Genomic DNA, 19,875 nt, shown 5'->3' with positions numbered 1-19,875 from the left:
ATTTTACATTGGGACATGCGTAGGATTTTAAGAGGAGAAACATACTCTCATATTCTTGAGTACTTGCTGCATAAAATAGCCTGTAAAATAACTAAAAGCAATAAAAAAATTAAAATCAGGGGTTTTTTTTAAATAACCTATTTAAGAAGAGGTTTAGATTTCAACATAAGGGTGTACTTGTTTTTATTCAAGGAGTCACATCTATAACCCAGAGAACAGGTTTAAATAAGGTGTTACAACTGAACTGCTTTTCATGGTGGTTCTTAAACAGATTGACCCTCCCTGCAGCTGCTGGATCTGCTGAGCCTGCTGAGTGACTGGGAGGTTCCATTTGATATCGTCCTATCCTGTATGACAGGCTCATCTCACTGTTTAGAAGTACTGGGATGGGTCAGGCTACCTCCCACCAAAGGTTGTTCATATCATTTGTCTCTATCCAAATGTAATCTGAAGGCATCTCATAAAGTCCTTTCTACCCAGAAACTACCTTTTTTCCTTACTTTAAAAAGGGGGTGTCTTGTTTATATTATTGTGAATATTATTATAATTGCTTTTTTAATTAATGAGGGCAAAACACACACATTTCACTTGGTCCTATGGACAGCAATTATCTCAGTGTCTGGACATCATCTAACTGAAATGAGCAGCTTGCATGCTTCAGGTGATATGAGTAAAATTTAGCAAATTAACAACTTCATTCTTTTAAAGAAATTAGATGTCATCAGGTCAAATGCTCATCTTCATTCGATACAGAGTTCTGAGAGGATTTTTAGCCTCAGGTGCAAGGACAGAAAATGTGAACCTAGAGTGATATACCTCGAAACCTGAAAGCCTGACTCAGCCACAGCTTGTGACATGCTCATAGACTGCTCATAACTACACTGCCTGGGGATAACCTGTTTTGGGAATTACAATGCCTACCTAACAGCTGTTAAAAACTGTTTACTGGACAGTCCTGACTAGACCATAATTCCTCTATAGCCACTAAGCTTTCCATGTTTCATCAGACATTAGCGGCACTCTTGCCTTTTCAAGAAGCTTCAGCTCACGTTGTTCCAACACAGCTGAGATTCCCTGTCCGGCTGGTAAGAATGCTGGGTTCCTCTTGCTGCCCAAAACCTGTAAATAAATCTTCTAATGGTGCCCTACAGTGACATATATTGCCTCTTTCGGAATTGTAATTTTAAAATGCAAATGAGACAAATGCACAAAGGAAAGAAATTAACCAAGTAACAGTGTTTAATATCAGCTGAGTCTCAGCCATTGACTTTTATTATAACAATAATTAATGCTATCATCTACACTGCTTTGGTAATAAATAACAGTAAACTGTTATTATATGTACAGCTTAACCACTCTCCATGAAACGACCCAGCATGTTGTACTAGGCCTGTCCAACTGAGTGAAAAAGCCAACAGTGTCTCTACAAATTACCAAGTGGGAGGTATCCAGGGCACCACAATGCTACTGATTGCATCTAGACCCAGTGGCTGAACACCACAGCATGTGCCAGCATCCCTGTAATCAGACCAACTGACATGACCTTTGGAAGTTTCAGCATGCAATGTCTTTTCTTCAGCCTGCAAATCTAAAAATTCAAGAAACTGTATGATGTACGCCTCGTACATCCCATTACCAAATTGGGATAAGAGTGGAGTTTGCAGTCAGAAAGTTCAGAAACCTTTTATGTACTCTGGGTGAGAAGCAGTCATACTGGTAAATCCTAAAAGAAATAACAAACAACCTAAGAAAATAATAATAAAAGGTGTCCATTTGCAAACCAAGAGTGCAATTACCTTAAGCAAAATATTCCCATACTGGTCATCTATTCTGTAACCGAACAGCCCTTCATTCTCTCTAGAACAGCCTCCTGCATGCTAATATACCTTTGCTTTCATTTACAAGGGATACCAGTTTAACTGCTCCCTGTAAGTTCTACCTCTCTGCCACAGCTACATTTACTGTCTGTCAGGTGTGTGCTGCACAGGATGCAATCACACAGTTAGAAAGATGACCTCCTCTAGACTGACTACTGTCCAAGGCTGACTGAACCCAAGCAATCCTGTTTTCTGAAACAGGCTTGAAAAGGACATTAGTGAATAAGCAACCTTTAAAGAGAGGCTATATGGATCATCTCACTGGATTGCAGTAGAAATCAAACTACTGATGCGTGCAATAGGCATGGGTCTTACTGGTACAAACATAGAAAACAATTAGCTGAATATGAATAAAACTTCATAATAAATAGATGGTTTAGTAGTTGCTAATACAAACTGTAATGGCAGCCAGGGGCAGTTTAGTCTCTTCAAGCAGCATTTCAGAGGGACAAATCAACGTACACAAACCAAAGAGGATGAAGTTAGTCAGCCTTGGTCACTGGGAGTTAGAAGTACACATTGCTGCACAAGAGAAACCAGCCACAAGACCAACACAGCAGCTGCTGCTGAAAGCTCAGAGAAGGCTCAGAGGTGCCTTCCAGCATTCTCCCACCTTCTGTTAAGCAACTCTGACATTTCTTTCATGTAATCCATAGAGAACTGCCCCCCATCCCTCTAAATTAAATGGAGAACTGTCACCAGTGCACTGCAGTCTGCAAGGATGAAGGTGGTTTTCACCCTCTTGTCTTGCCTTGGAGAATTAGGATTGATAAACAACATGTCTGACTGCACCCTGCTACTGCAATTACTGTTCATGGTGACACTAATGCACCTTGAGGACACTTGTACTGACATGACATGACATGGGAAGGCAGGAAGAGGAGGACACTAACAGTATGGCACAACAAGCCAAGTCCTCCTGGGCCATCATAGCAAAGGTTGGAGTCATTTTCAGCTTAAAGGCAAAATACTAGTATTCAGAGTTAAGCTGCCTTGACATTAAATACTCACTCTCAGAAGATAATCTGAAAAAATTGAGCAAACTCAGACCACTTTATGATTCCTGCTCTTCCTGTCCCTCCCATCATGCAAAGGTCCTTGGTCTCCAAGACAGTGAAACAACACAAATTCTCTTTTCAGTGATGCCCTGGAGTCATCATGAAGGATGAAAAAAATTTGTAAGGGGGATGTAAAAGAGCAGTGTAAAAACAGCAGATCTGCTGCAGAGGAACTACTTTTGGAAAGAAAAGCAGCTGGAGCAGTTCTTGGTACTTTGAAGTCTTTCAGAAGGAAGTTAGAAGAAAAAAGGAGTGGTTCATAATGGTGTAAATACAAACCAGGGGATGTCTGTCAGCCTCTGATCCTCTGAAGCTCACATATCATGGTTTTTACTACCCTTCCTATTTCAGCATTTATTTATTCTCTATGTTCCTAACTTACATGATTCCTTTTCTTATTTAATCTGTACCAACATCTACTACCTGTTGCCACTTCAACTAAACATTAAATAACAATTAAGTCATTCAATATAGACAGATTATGTAACTTTAAGTAGCCATAACTTTAAAAGAAGAGAAAAAATTGCTGGGGACATTCACAAAGCACAGCCTTAACACCTCCAAGGTGGAGACCACAGCCCCAGGGCTATCAGCTGCCAGGCTCACACAGACCCTGAACCAAAGGGTGGAGGGAGGAGAGGCTTTGGGTGTCTGGGAAAAGCCTCTGGTCAGAGATGCAGTGACTGCCCATCCTCCACTGTGCAGAGGAGCCCAGCTGAGGGGTCCTCACCGGGGGGGGGAAGCTCATCCACAGCAGAAGGGGTGACATGGCCCATCACAGGGGCCCCCTCAAAGGGGTCCCCAGAGCCTGCACCAGACACCAGAGATGGTGCAACAGACCCTCAGTGTTGCAAGGGACAGTGTCAAGCCGGCCCCTGCAAGGGAGACACGAGGGCGTTCCCGCCTGGCCCACAGCGGATATTAATCCACGGGATCTGCACTCTTTGGCGTGTGGCGGCGTGGCCACGGCAGCCATGGGGGACCCTCACCACCAGCAGACCAGATGGAGGGGAGCAACGAGATGTCATTGGGACCCTTGGATGGGTGATATGCTTCCACCTAACCCCTGTCACCTCTCCCTGTTCCCCCACCCCCCATGCACACTTCTTTTTTCCATTTCTTTCTTTCTTTTCTCTTCCCTTCTCTTTGTTTCCCTTCGTTTACTATTAAATAAAATACATAAATTTTTTGGCATCAACATCTAACCTCGTTTGGTTTAATCTCGTTTCTGGGAACATTTTGAACCTCCTAAGTTCTTTCCAGTTTATGCTCAGAGACTTAGCTTTCTTTGCTTTTCTGAGTTTAAACCAGATCATAACAATGATACACTGGCATATATAGAGAGCTATATCGCATAGCACAATTATTCCATGCTGGCTAAGCGCAGGAGTTGGAAAATGGAAATGAAAACTCTTGACAGCATTGATGTATTTGGTCTCACTTTTTTTACATTTACCTGGTTGCCAAATTCATGCTTTCTACCAGATTTTTAAAAAGGCATACATACTACCCTCTTTACTAGCTTCTTATATGAATTAGAAACAAAATTTGGATCCTAATGTGGGGTAAAATAATAGGATCTAATGAGTATGCAATACAAAATCTACTTTAATAACATCTTCTTGGATAATATATTACTGAACAGTCTGAAAAGACTTCAAACATCCCATTATTACCATTTTGACCTGAGGCAAAGCAAAGCACTGAAAATACATCAAGGGTTCTGTTCAAGACTAAACGGGTTATACTTGTATTATGCAGTTTGTGTGAGAGTTCGGCAATGGTGATTACACCCAGTTCAAAAATAAAATAATTCAGTAGGTTATTCAGTAGCACTTTCATCAAAGCTTCACCCATGTGGCAGTAGACAAAGAGTCACCTTGTCTAGTCTCTTTTGTACACATATATGAACACCTCAGTTTACTCATAAAAATACATATTATGCATACTTTGCAAAAATCAGTGTCGCTTTCACATTAATGAGTGTTTGGTCTCAACTCTAAAAGAAATAAAACCATCCAGATAGAGGACTGCTTTTTTGGACATTTCTTGCTCCTGAAAAGGAAAATAGCAGGAGAAAAAGAAAGTTCACAAGTAAGTAAGAAACAAAATCTGCCTGAACATGTTCCTTCTTTATGCAGTAAAAAATAAGGCTATCTTAAACTCCTGACATTTGGGTGATACTCACAGTGATAAACCTCAGTTAAACTAAATGCAAACTGACTTCGGCAGTCACACATCTTCTGAACTGCTGACCTGAATCTATTAGGACACTTTTCTCCCTTATTACCTTTTCACTTCTTGGTACTTAAGAGTACTCTGCCTGAAAGAGGGAACTAGCAGAAGAAAAGCAGTTGCAACAGGACTTTAGGTCTGACCAACAACAGTATCAGCAATACCACGCAATCTGTGGATCAAAGGCGGCTGCGGAGTCAGAGTGCAGTTCAATTAACAGGCAACTGTTTGAAGACCTGTTTGAAGGGATGTCTGCATGTGCAATTACCATTTGCTCTGAAACTTTTAAACCACTCACTTTTAGAGTAGAAATATGAAGGAGACACACAGGGCAATACGTTATAATTAAATGACAAGTCAATACCTGTCTGCTTGTGCATTTGGTCAGCCTGAACCTATACATTTTATATCCCTTTTTGGCATACAGAGCTGCATTCTGGTTAATTTTTAAACCAACTGCTGCCGCACTGCTAATACTATGAAGAAAAAACCTTCACACTGTGTCATTTCATTTCATAATATTACTTTTCTAAAATATTTTTAGCATGCCTTGAACTGCAGAGCACCATAGAGATACCTAAGTTCGCTTGAAATAGATTACACTGGGATAATTAGACTGTTTTCAGCAGCTAAGCTAGAGTCCAGCAGGTGATAATTTAAGCTATTTTTCACCATGGCAAATAAGCCTGTACAGAATGCTAGATTTGACAGTTCTAGCGCTCAAGCTGGTTTATGTACATGTGCTGTACAGACGTAACCTCCTTTATGAATGCAGCATATTTACTGATATTTCTTTCAGCAAAATAGCTTAATTTTTATTATACCCTCTATTATTTATTAACACAACCATTAAAATCAAAGAGTTAGCTATTAAATGGCCTGCCAAGCAGCCTACACTAGAGCATAGATTAACCTATTTTATCTTATAGATGTGCTTCTGTTAATAAATTCCAAAGCTGCTAAAAAATGAAAAAAAATAACCCTCCACCAGAGAGGCACATCTGAAGTCATAATAAGCATGCAATTTGGGTATTCAAAATGACATCATGACAGCTGCTATGCCTTCTAAGTATTGAAAGTGCTTTAAAAATAAAGCAGTGGTAACACAGTTTGGCAAATTGCTTCAATTGGCTTCCCACCATCCAAAAGTCAACATTAACAGCAGCTTGGTTTGATTTTTTCATGTGCCTTTTGTAAAGTAGATTAGACAGTGGAAAGATTCAGGATTATTTTTTTCTAACTTCTGTTCCAGTCTTTCAGTAAAGACTTTGCAACAATACACGCAAATTACTTTATAAACCCAGCGTACATTCCAAACACACTAAATGAAATACAATTTTTTTCTACTGCATGTTTGAAATGTGTTCCTTATGTATTTGCCTTGCAGAAAATTTTAACCTTGGTAAAAGCTCTGCCTCTCTCTTTCACCTAATTTTGGTTTGCTTCCTCTGGAAATCTTTGCCTTAGTAAATCATTCAATTCAAAAACAACAAAAAAAACAACACAAAAAAAAAAAAAAGAGCACCAAACATCTGGTAGAGATGTCTTACCTAATGACTGGTAAAGCTCAGTCATCTTGGGATGATCCCAGCAGGTGGTTTGCGTCTCATGGCTACAACACAAAACGTGAAAGTTAGTAAAGTAGAATTTCTCTCTCCATCTCACAGCAATGATGCAGGCTGCACATCAGAGCACGTAGCCAGATCTGTGCCCACAGCCTGGGCTGCTCTGGGGGGGCTCAGCAGTGACAGGCGTGTCTTCTTTCAACAAGAGGCACTAACCTGGAGCACTTTATTCAGGCAAGGGCTCATGAAATAAAATTAAAAACTGTGCTAATATTAAAAAAACAGCAAGTATTCAGATATGTCAATCTTTTCAGAAATTTGCACGCAATCAATTCTTAAGAACTCGTTGCTTTGTATAGGTCATTCTCCAGTTGCTCCAAACTAGAGGACAGACATTTGAAAGGGCTTAGTTCTTAAAGAGTTTCTGGAAACTGACCAGACACTGAGACCCATATTTGACTTGCTTTCCCCTACAGGCTCTCTCAACCCTTTCCCATGTGGTAGGTAAGAACTACCCAATGCAGCAGGTCCAATCCTTCCTTCCAGTCCAGACACCTGTGCTAAAATCCCTGTGCAACAGCCTCCCAATCCACCACCAGCTTCTACCACTTCTCAGGCCAATGTTCTACCCTGCAGTGACAGTCTCCTCTAGCAAAGACTCTTGGCTGCTCCTCTTGTTCCCTGGGACTCCCAGGCCCTTTCCCTCGCTCTGGAGGTCCCTGAGCAGTGTCAGGTGGCAGAGCTGTTGGGAAGCCAGGGAAAAGCTAAAGCGGGGTTATGAGAGAGGCTCTGCATTGAGGCCAGCAGCCTCCAGCTTTGCAACGTGTGTTGCCGAAGGACAGGCAGCATGAGAAAAGTCAACAGGATGAAGTGTTAGCAGGTATAGTAGCAACTCATGTCTCCTAAGGTTATACTTTTTATGAGTTTGTTTTTTAATGACAGCATAGCTAATGTGATTATGTTTCCATTAACATAGAAGACTTGAAAGAGAAGTCTCCTCATCTGTCCTGTAGCCAATAAAGTCCCATTCACACAGAATTCAGCTGCATTAAGAGACAACCATAAGTCTCCATAAAAAAATACATGGAACATGCATGTAGCCTACCACTGCCAGCAAATACATTTGCCATTTCTGCACTTAAAGGCAGACCTGCGGGTTTCAACATGCACACATAATTCTGGAGAATACATGCAGAAGAGCAGGACCTGACCCACAGCACTGTGGAGCTCCTGGAGCACACACCTTCCAGCTCCAGGAGAGCAAACCACCACCCAGCAGCACCTGTGTACCCCACTGTGCGCTGGAACACTGACACGACAAGGTTGTTTTAGAGAACAAACGGCCCTTGAGTTCTCATTTTGAGGCACTGATGTTCCCCAGTGCACATTTACCCTTTATAGGCTAAGAAGAGGTAAAACTTCCAATGAATCACTTCAACACCACCTCTACTGAAGGAAAAAGAAAATTGTGCCAGGTTTTCTTAGTATGATTTAATTTTGGCCACAAAAGACAGGCTATTTGTTTGATTCCTGTGAATACTTTACTGCCCCAGTAACCTCTGTCTGTTCAGCAGCTTACCATATATAATATTTCCAGATTTTGGTCTGTAACTGCAAGAAAGAATGAAAGGGATCACAAGCACTAAGCATAAGGAAAAAACGCTGCCATGGCGCTGCCCTAGTTGAGCACAGGCTTTTAAACAAATCCTGTCTCATCAACCTCAGCGTTCCCACCCCTTTCCAATTCCTGCAGTGGCTGAAGGTGGTGAAAGGGGGAGAAGGACACAAGAGCAAAAGCAGTCTTGTTCTTTGCTCTGTTAAAAAACAAGTCCTGCAAAGGGAAGTGGCTGCAATTGTATTCAGAAATCTCCTGGTCTGGGGATTTTCTTGGTTGGTTAATTGGATTTTTATTCCCAGAAACTGGGTAGCTTCAAGTGAAAAGCTGTGGATCTGAGCCACCTGTATCTGAGCTCCTGCATTTCCCATCCTGCTTGGTACGGGCAGGTTCTGCAGGGAGAATGTAACACCAGAACCTTTTATCATACCCAGGTATAAAGCATATTTTTGAAGAAAAACAGAAACAGTTTCATTCCTAAAAACTCAGCTGCCAGAAGCCTCTACTGATACAGCAGCAGTCCAAAGGGAAAGAAGATGGAAGTGTATTCATGGCAGAAAACCTTGTAGACAAAAAGGTCACGATTCAGGTGAATGAGCTGCAGACCCAAACAAACATTCACACCTGCAGACCTGGGGCTGCAGTTTGTTTGCACCTAACATCAGTCCCAGATCAATAGTTCCCCAGACATGAGGTCAGCCACTCTGGCTTGCTTCTCCACATGCAGATAGCCCCAGAAGTGGGGGATATTTGAACAGGAACTATACCATGGTTTGTATGCTGAATCACACAGCAAAAAATGAGAAAAAAAAAATTATGTGAACAGTTACAAGAAGCCTCCAAAAATAACCTGCCTTTCTGTATAAAATTAATTTGGTAGCCCCAAATTGTTCTATGGACATACGAAACCACTTCAGACTCCATAGCTGTCAACCTGGCAGCCTTCAAAGAAACTGATTCCCCATGAAAACATTTAAAAGCCATCAAATATCTGGTAAAGGCAAATATAGATAGGATTACGGATATATCCCGTGCTTGTGTGAGACAGAAGAACAAAAGGATCACCTTAGTGTGGAAAACTAGTATCAAAAATCAGTTACACCAATGAGTAATTTATTGAATTTTTTATTTTTATTTTTATTTTTTATGGTAAGGCCTAACCACGTATCAGTGAGTTTAGCATATATGGTTTATTTACTATACCTGAAAATACACAAATGCTTTTGTAAGACCTTGTAAATAAAATATCCTTTGCCGAAGAAACACTGGACTCCAAATGGTTTCAGATATTTTTAATACCAGTAACCCCAAACCTCTACTCAGCATGCTTTTCTTTCATGGTATAAGATTAATTATCATGGGAAATGCATTTTTTGTAAAGAATGGTTTAATTTGCTCCATGTGCAAGTGACAAAGACTGAATTTTCAGAGCAGGTAAATTTCCCTTTTTACTTTAATATTAAACTTTGTTGCAACTTAGAGGAAATATTCCTTTCCTAAGACTACAAAAGTCAAGCAAGTAGAGCCCCTAACTCTTGCCCAACCAGCTCCCCAGCCGTAAGCATCCATGGGGCAGAGCGCCCTGCACCTGGCTGGATCCCACCTCGGAGGGACTACCCGGCTCCCATCTGGTACCAGCCCCAGTGGTGGGCTGGCCAGCCTCATCACCCCTCTGTGCTCCTGCAGGAAAAAGCAAGGGCTTGGAAGGGAACTGTAGAGGTTGAGTGGCCGTACGGAGCCAGGGCAGACTTTGCTGGTACTTTACATGCAGAACACAAGAAGGCTGCAGATATTTCGCTCGAGCTAAAAGGTGTTCGTCTCTCAACATCTTCAGCTCGGAAAATTATCAACTATTCCGCACACCAGGGCAGCTCCAGGAAAGGTTAGATTCCATCAAGGCTATTCTTCGTAAGCCTCTTTGCCATTTTCAAAGGCCATTTAATTGTGAGGTCTGGGGCTGGACCGGTGGGGGAGGATTTGTGTGTATGCCCTTATTGTGAGCACAGTCTGAAGTGAAATGCCAGCTCAGCAGTTTCAGGCAGCCTCAACCACACTTGGGAATGCTGTAGCATCCTTAATAGATCTGCAGCAAAGTGTTTGCCAGAGTTTCAAACTCTGGTGAACAAGGCCCTTTACAGCCTGCAAGTCAGAAAGACATGAAAAGTGTAGTCTGAGTCCTCTTGACAAGCAGCAGCTGAAGCAGAGTGAGAGTATGTGCAGAAATAAGTACTCAAAATGCTTTTCCAACAAACCACCAACACAAAAAGACATCAGCACACACAGCCAGCAGTTTTGCAATATTGGACATGCTCAGAGGACACATTTTTCAATTGGACTCTACATTTAGGTCAACTAAATTGATCACTAGCTTTTAAATCACAGGCATTCTGAAACAAATAAAAATATATGTGCACTCATTTGGCTTATTTTCCTCTTTCTCACCTGACCTGAGCTGCAGAAGTGGAAAGAAAATTAAAACCAGGCCTGAAAAGAAGACAAGCAGCAATGGCTAGTGGTGACACCTTGGCGTGGGTGTGACTAAACACACATAATTCAGTGGGATGAAAGCATAGTCTTCACTTGATACATCCCCTGGGAACCACAGGACCACTTCATTAAAAGATGATTATATTATATTAGCAAGGATAATTTTTATGTAAGGAATTCTGTCACACTATGCCTGTGTGAACTCCTCTGTTCCTGCCAACAGCAGAGAGATTTGTCTCTCATCACTGTCAGCAGAGCCAACAACACACAGCATTGGAAACATGAAATCAAGGGATGATATCCTAACAGACCACTGGATGAATTACAGTTTCCTTGTTATAACTTGATCACTTTGGACAAAATACAGTCATTTTTTCTTCATTCTTTTTATATTACCTCTGAGCAGCACCAGCAGCAGGAGGACTTGAAAGCAATGCTCCCCCACACCCAAATTCTTGCACAAATCCCCCCCAACATTCCTGCACCAGCCACACCGTAACATTCACAACTGTTTTTGATCGCACTCCTTCTCCCTCACACCTTTAAAAAAAAAAAAAAAAATTAGGTCCCGTGTTTTCACTGCTCAGCTCCAGAGCAGAATTTTAGGTTGCAACTGCAAAGTCCTTTTTAAACTCTTACAGCCCTCTTCATTGGTGATACCAGAGCCAGTTCTGCTGCGCTTCTCCCCGCACCCTTCATTAAAAAATGCGACATGAACAACATGTGCAAATGCAGAGATGTGCACAGAATATGAAATTCTATCGTGTAGCAATAAATAGTCACATATACTCAAAAAAAAAGTGCCAAAATTATAGTGGTATTTAATAAAGCTCTGAACTCATCCCTTTTCAAACAACATGATTTACAATACTTCTCACCTTCTCGCTTTATGATGAATCAAATGTTACTCCAACCACCTTATGACTGTTGTCAAAAAGCCAAAATAAACATGATAGTTATTTGGATTTTACTGAACTAACCTAAATCCAACTGAAAGAGCTTTTACGAATAGACACTGCCTCTCATTTAAAAGAAAAATGTTTTCAACAGAAGATGACAGTGATTGCAAAGAAAGACTTAATATTTCTCTTTTTACAGTGCTTCATTAATTCCTTAGCTGAAACAAGACAGCGCTATGGAAAGTATTAGCAATGTAAAAAGGTGGCACTCCTTCGTGCTTTACAAAGGACTACTGTTTTCATCTGTAAATCTAGAGACTACTGATCTGTGCAGAGATTACTTCTGTTTAAGCCAAGGATCAGCGTCTCTTCAGCAAGAATTTGACTTTAGCCTGTTTTATTGGCTTTTGCAAGATTTATCAGACTGCTGAAGGCAGGCACCGATACATATTAAAGTTTCTTGCCGATATGGGAAATGAAAAGTAGGAGAAGGGCAAATATCACTGTCAAGTACAGAATAGTAACCCTTTTTTTCCCCCTTGATGTTAAACATTTATTTTGTCTGCTCTGTCAGGGGCAAAGATTCCCGCTCAGCGGCTCGGGCTGGGTGAGCCTTGCCCCCCCCCCCCCCGGCTTGTCACTCTCGGCTGATCTATTTGCTTTCCAAAGCCTCTCCTCCCCGCTTCTGCCAAAGCAATTTCACTGCAGGGTCTTGTCAAATCCAGACTCAGGCAAGCGATGGCCTTGAACAATTCCTTAGTGCTAAAAAGGTCAAAGATCCCTGATATAACCAGGTTCCTCATTTCCTCAGCTCTGCACACACACGCCTGCAAAAAACCACCTCTCTGCCCAACTCCAGTGCAAGACACCTCCGGTGTCCCAGGCTGCAAGATGTTTTACAGCAGCTATTAAAAGGCAATATAAGGTGCCATATAGCAACAAGAAATACAGCACTTGCAGTGCAACCGCCCGGAGGGAATCCCCTCCCAGCCTCTTCTGCCTATTAACTTGAAAGATTACTTCTAAGCATGAAATTATGGGGGGGAAGAAGCCATATACCCCCGAGCACGTTTGTTTTTAGGAATTCCGCTGAAGTTCACGCCCGACCCGAGGTGCCCCACAGGCGATGTGCCGCGCAGGTGACGCTGTGCAGGACCGCGCTACCCCCAAAAACCTGCGGAGTAACGAGGAAAGCCCCGGGCATCCCACACCTCCGGCACAGCCGCGATTCCCTGGCTCGGCTTCTCCCCTCGCCAGCGCGCACGGGAACCGGCGCAGGTACAGGCACCGGCACAAGTACAGGCATCGGCGCAGGTACAGGCATCGGCACAGGTACGGGCATCGGCACAGGTACGGGCATCGGCACAGGTACGGGCACAGGTACGGGCACAGGTACAGGTAGAGCCACGCGTGCGTGCCGCTCTCACCGCCATCTCCTACGTGTGCCAACGGGGCGCATCCAGCGCCCAACTACGGCCTCGGAAGCGGGGAAAGGCGCCGAATCAAACGCCCTTCCAAGTTCCCAGAACAAACCCGGCGGCAAGTTGAGATTTCCCGTGTAAGCGATGACAGGTACGGCCGCCCGCCCGGCGCAGACGGCGGCCGGCCACGCTGCTCGCCCCCGCCGCGGAGCGCGGGATGGCCCCGGGCCGCGGCCGCGCCCCCGCCCGCCCCCACCGGCACCTGCGCCCCTCATCGCCCTTACCCCCGGAGCTGCTCCCTCATGGCGGCGGCTGCTCGGCGGCGCCGCGGAGGCAGAAACAGCGCGTCCGCCCAGCCCCGCCGCTCAGCGCCACTGCGGCCGCTCCGCCGGCAGGGAGGGACGGCGGCACGGAGGGAGGGATGGAGGGAAAGGGAGAGAGAGGGAGGGAGAAGGCGGCGCTGCCCCGCCCCGCCCCGCTCCCGCCCGGCGGCGGTGCCGGCGCCGCACGCCCTCAGCCCCATCCTCCCCCCACTCATCCCGGCTGCGGGGCGGCTGAGGGCACTTCGCCCCTCCCCGGCCTCCCCCGGGCTGTGCAGCTATTCTGGAGGAAGCCCTCGGGGCTTCCTTTGACTTCCTTTTTATTTTTTTGGGTGTTCTTTGCCCTGGCACTGGCCGGCCGGAGAGAGGGGTGTGCTGAGAGGCGGCAAATCAGTTTGCCTTCAGCGGGCTTGGGAAGAAAACTTAGCTAAAATATGCACCGAATCCAGACAGATTTGAAATGGGCCTTAACCTGCACTTTTTTTTTTTTTTTTTTTCAGCGTTTAATTTTGGTGCTTAAAATGCCGAGTGGTTTATTTATGAGTGGAATCAGGTAATTTAATTTCTAAGGGCTTGCCTTGGCCCCGCAGGGAAGGAAGGGTGAGCTTCTCCCGTGGATCTGTCAGTGCGGAAGAAATAGTTCTGCTTACGCCAAGTTACTGTTGCAATGTTTCTTTGCATTAATTCCTACGCAATATGAATTACACGAGGAAAAGCCAACCATCTCCTTTTAGTGACACAAGCACTTCAAATCAGCACGGCCAGTCTCCCCTCATGCATGTTGTCCATCTATATCCTTGTTAAAATAAGGCTGCGTAGAGCTCCAAGTCCTTCCCATAACCAAGTAGTTTTTGAAGCCTTGCATATTGTGATTTCCTGATAAAGCTACCCCCAAACCAATTTCTTTCAAGTCAGATTCATAGAATGGTTTTGGTTGGAAGAGGCCTTAAACATTATCTTGTTCCACCTCCCCTGCTACTAGACCAGGTTGCTCAAGGCACCATCCAGCCTGGAACACTTCCAGGGATGGGGCATCTCCAACTTCTCCGGGCAACCTGTTCCAGTGCCTCCCCACCCTCAGAGTAAAGAATTTCTTCCTAATATCAAATCTAAATCCATTCTCTACCTTTCAAATGTACAAAAGAATCTCCCTGTTTTTACACTGGGAAGATAGACACCTAGAAGCATGGAAAATTCATCCCACCCGTTACACGGATGTCAGTAGGCATTGAAGTTGGAGGGTGTAAGCCTAAGTACCAGGAAATTTAGGGCTCTCCCTAAGGCTCCAGGTAGTTGGGTTATCTGATTTTAAGAAAAGTTCAACAAGCAGTTCAAGGAAAGCCCATGTGGTTTTTTTTTCTAGAAGCATTAATGTGAGAGATGCTCGAGGTTCAACCCCTCAGGCCCTCAAATGTAAGTATAAAAATTAATGGAATTAAATGCTAAATTCTCATAGTTTCCAGATGATTTAGGTTGTTTTAACAGGTCTAACTCACAGTTTTCAGTAACCTTGTATCTGTAATACTACCTCAATATGGAAAGAAAATAGAGGAATAATATTTGTGTAAACATAAATCGCCATATTAAAACTCATTAGACTGTGTATTTTCCATTTAATTCAGTGGACCTTGTATTAGATACATTGCTCTATCATATATCTTAGTTTTGATATGAATAAACTGGCTGAAGGCTGTCAATTGTGTTATATCAGCAGTCTCACGTTGTCTCATTTTTAGCCAAGTTTTAAGAAGTGAGAAAACTCTCCTTAAGTCTTTAAAATAGGATGAATTTCACCCTAGTTGGGAGGAACCTCAGGGTTCACTACAAGGAGAGAGCAGCAGAGCAGCTGCTCATGTCATACAAAGGGACGGGTAGCCAGAGGCCAGACGTTTCACAGCCAAAGTGGTTTGTTTTCCTTCAGAAGTATCTAGCACTGACTCTCCGATACACATTCCTTCAATTTTCACTGTTGCTGGAGCTTCCTGGCCTGCCTTAACAGAAGCTTGATGCTGCTATTATCATGCTGGTCTTCTTTCCCATACAATAGTGCCAAGTAATAAGAATTTAAAAACCAGTCTGAATTTCTCATACTTTGCATAATCTTCTTTCTCCTTGAGTTACAAATAAAGCATTGTATTCAATTAGACTCACAGCAGGTGAAAACCCCAATTAGTGAATCCATTTTCTTGGCTCTTTTTCCCTACCTTACACCCACACACCACTTTTTTTTCTTTTTTTTTTTTTTTTTAACAATAAAGGGTAACTCTGAGTCATTCTCCAATTGAAAAGCAAATTAACCCTTTGATCTCCCAAATCAAACTATTACTCACTCAAGAACATCCAGGGGGAAACAAGAATGTTGAAGGATTAAGGGATTAAGGCCTATTGACTTTATGAATTGATTTTTATAAAAAAGTCTATTTAATGTAGTTCTGATTGTTGTCTCCAAATTCACAAAAGCTTTTAGCTGTTTTGATTGACCTGAAAATTATATTTTTGCTGTATAATGTACATGAGTAATACCACTCTTACTCCAAATTACTTTTAAACTACTTGTAATTTATTACTTAAATATATTTTGTTTGCAGTGTAAGTGGTTACTGTCTTTGGCATTTGTAACTGAAGCCAATTTTTATGCCATACTTAATTTTAGGCCATTTACTTGATAGTCATCTCCCTATAGAAAATAAAACCGGTTTACAGAGTAAGCAGAGTTTTAATTCCCTGTGGTGCTTTTCTTATGCAAGGGCTCTTCAGCCACCTTGTGCACCTACATAGAGACCTTAATCAGAAGAAGAGCAGTGTTTATTTCTCCTATACACTTGTTTTGTCCTGGACTGTATCTAATCAATGTATCCATATCTTCAACATTTAATAATACCAGGTGCTTAAAGGGAAATCATGGCTGCCTAAAAAAATGAGGGATAATAGTTAGAAGTGGTCTTATTACCCCAAAACTCTTTCAGGAAAAAAGAAAAATAAAAAGATTAATTGGATTTGCAGGCAGTCTGACTGCATTGCTCGCTGTCCAAAGGGTCACTGGAATTTCTGCATTTAAGAAAGCAGATTTTTCGGTTTTAATAAGTTCTCCTCAGAATGTTGTCCCTTTTCAATGGGGGAAGATCCAGAGTCATGTACACGTTAAAACTAATTATTTGAACATAAAATAATTGATTCCTAAACATTAACACCTGAGTATAAATCTTTGTAAGTTTCAGGTATGAGATTAGCATCATCACTCCATGTTACAGACAGATGTGGAAAACCGACTGCAGAAATGGGTAGGGACTTGCCTAAAACTAAGGTAGACATTAAGGGTACAAGTTTGCTTGTAAGTTTAGCATTTTATGAGTTAAAAACTAAAGCGACATTTCTTTAATTTTACTGCCATTGAAAGTGAAGATACAGCATTTTCCTATTAGCTAAGTCTTGCTTCCAGAACCCTCTGAAGTGTGTAGCCTCCTTGTAAGTGTGGCTTTACCATTGCTCAGCTATCTGGTCAGTGGATTAGTTTGCTTTGCATATAAGATGTTGTGGTGCTCTGTGTTGGGCTGGCTAATCCGTTACACTGTTTGCATCTATTTTCTTTTTCTTGGTATAAATAAATGCTAAAAATCACTTGGGATGGCACAATGACACTTTCCTGGATCATGCATCTTAAATATGCTCCAAGGGCTGACACCTCCAGGGTGTCTGGGCAATTGTTTATAGCTCTCAGAAGAGCCAAGAAGTGAATACTGGTTTGGATGCTGCTAGTTTGTTTTGGGGGTTTTTTTTGTCTTTTTGCACATTACCACTGAAAACACATTAAAATACTATAATGCAATGAAGCAAATGGTTTTGAAATGCTCCATTCATTTTCCCCAACACTGCACTGTAAATTAAAGACCTAGTAAAACATTCATAGCTCAGTATACTTAAAATCAGTTATTTACACCAGAGGGTACTGGGAAAGGAGCCTACCACTCCCTGTCCAGAGGGAAACTCAACCTCTGTCCCATATGAAGGATGACAAGCTGGTGCTTCTTCTTACCCAAGGGCTCATTCTCTGCACTGTAAGGCAGGTAACTGGCAAATGGAGCTCACAAGGATTTGTTTCACTGAGATAACCTTGGAACAGACAGACAAGGAAGACATATCCCTTCTTTTTCTGTTTTTTTAACTAATTCTGCAGTAAATATTACAGAGCTTGCAGCAATGTAATACCCAGTATGGGAAGTGTTAGTACCCGGCACGCGTGACAGGAACACTTCTGTTCCTGCTGAAAGCACAGTGGCACGGCTTTCACATTCCTTTGGGCTCTACTTGCTTTTACTACAGTAAGGACACCTGATTAAAAGTGAAATCTTAGTCACCCTACAAGATGGGTACAATGGAGCCTCAGGAGCAGCCTGTGTGTGCCTTATGTTGCACTGTGCTGCATGCTGTTGCTGGAAGGTGAACGAGAGGATGCCTGTCATTTTGAATATATTAGATATATGTATGAATTCCAGCCTGTTGAGATCTTGGAAAGGATAATTTCGAGAGGCTACACTTATTTTTTAAGGTGATGGCAACAGTAGCAGGGTGTTCAGTCTCTACTGCCATGTGTATGACCTTGAAAAGAGGAGCAGAGTGGGACTGAGGTTAAGTAAGACTGCGCACATCGCTGGAAAGAGTGGATAGCACATCCCGGGTCCCCCAGCACTATGAGCTCTTCAGGTAAAATCCTGTGAAAAGCAAAAACTCTTTTCTCCCTTCCATAAGAAACCACAGCAAAGAAAGAAAATTAAGAAAGCAGCAACCCTTACTCTTCTGGGATGGAGATGAACTGGAGTGTGAATAGTCCCATGAACAGGAGATCAAGAAATGTTGACAAAATGCTGACATAATGCTAGAAGACTAAAAGTAGTAAAACCCCCTCTGAAGTAGGCTTTCAGAAAGCTAACACGGGAAAACCCCATATATATATTAAAAAAGAAGACTTAAAATCTACCAACCAAAAACATAAGTCAAACCAAATTGCCTGCTGATCTTAACAATACACAAATAAGACTTGAAAAATTGTAATTAGACCATAGTAAATTCTTGGTTTGAGGAATCTGTATTGGCAAAATAAATGGTTATCATTTCAGGGAGTAGGATTGAGAAAAAAATACACACTAATAAGGATAAATTAAACAAAGCAGCAAAGAAAAACTCAATTTCTGTCTTTTCTTTGCATGCCCAGTTGGAAATAAATGATTGTTTTGCTTCCTGGGAGGATTAAAATAGGGATTTCATAAACTGTCTTACTCACTGACTCTCTTTTCACCTCAAAATCTTTCTTTCTATGCATAAAATTATGTGTTGCAAACACAAAAGCTGGCTTACAAAATCATTAACTTCTCTACTGTTTACTATCAATGTATCGATCTCAATAGCAAGAAACTCTGTATCATGCAGTCCTACTTCATTCAGGCCCAGAAAACCTGATCCTAGCTACTGCTCACCTGGTGTTCCCAATCCCTAACATGCTGCCCCCTCTTCCAAAGGTTTCCACAGACATTAAAGGAGAAGAATGCCATCTTTTTTTTATTAATTTGCTTTTTGGTTGTGTTGCATTCCATAATATACATATTTTTGACATTATTTAATCTATTTTTTGTAACTAATATAATACAAACAGACTCTTTTTTCTTACACTGAAGATATTATTTCAAAATGTCTTTTTGTGAATACCATCTAGAAGAGAAAATTCTCCTTTGGGAAAAAAAGACCCTGAGATCATGCTAGGAGATTATGTACTGGGATATTCCAATGGTAAGGCTGCACTTAGCAAAAGAAGAGAAAAGTGAAATCTACTTCATTTTATGACACCTATATACAAGGAAGTTCCATGACACATGAGCAAAGCTTAGTCCTGCATGGCAAGGCTCCTTCACTGTGTCTTCCTAAATGTCTTATGTAGGGACCCAGAAAGCAGAGCATTGCACTTGGGGAAAGAACCAGCCTAGAGAAGTTAATGGCAGAGGGAGCAGCTACATCTAACTGACCTCACCAGTTATTCCCTCCAGGCTAACTCCTTCATCTGATCCAGGTGACATTTCTCATCATTTATTTGCATAGAAATGCAGCTTCAGGTTTAGGATTGTGCAACTACTCTCAGTCTGAGGTCAGCAAGAAAAAAATTCTGGAAAGCAAAAGCTTCTCATCTGCCATTTCTGAAATAAAACTTTTTATTTCATTTCTAAACAATATCCTATGAAAAAATAGACTTTCCTTCAGCTAGAAAATGAGGTAATTGTTCATACAGCTCTGGCAGCACCCTTTTATGACAAGTGGCAACAGTCTCATCTTGTCCATGCCAAAGAGTGAAAATTAGTGTTTATGTACAGGCATTTGAAACAAACACAGGCACACAGATGTCTACATTAACT

The 19,875-nt window shown here is 42.1% G+C and overlaps 1 protein-coding gene across 14 annotated transcripts in view; it reads right to left on the bottom strand.

The window, feature by feature from the left end:
* DMD (dystrophin) overlaps positions 1–19,875 on the bottom strand; it is a 1,181,986-nt gene that overhangs the window by 72,105 nt on the left and 1,090,006 nt on the right. For 11 of the 14 annotated variants that reach the window (XM_069032076.1, XM_069032238.1, XM_069031841.1 and 8 more), the window contains one exon: positions 6,721–6,782. In XM_069032076.1, coding sequence (XP_068888177.1) covers positions 6,721–6,782 — 62 coding nt within the window. Of the gene's footprint in view, positions 1–6,720; positions 6,783–13,441; positions 13,567–19,875 lie in introns of those variants that run through there. The other 3 variants (XM_069032622.1, XM_069032768.1, XM_069032690.1) reach the window with 1 other exon arrangement.

Source organism: Aphelocoma coerulescens, chromosome 1, assembly GCF_041296385.1.
Source record: "Aphelocoma coerulescens isolate FSJ_1873_10779 chromosome 1, UR_Acoe_1.0, whole genome shotgun sequence".
In the NCBI taxonomy this organism is placed as follows: Eukaryota; Metazoa; Chordata; class Aves; order Passeriformes; family Corvidae; genus Aphelocoma; species Aphelocoma coerulescens.
The sequence above is the reverse complement of the archived record's forward strand: the minus strand, read 5'-3'. Positions and strand labels throughout refer to the sequence as shown.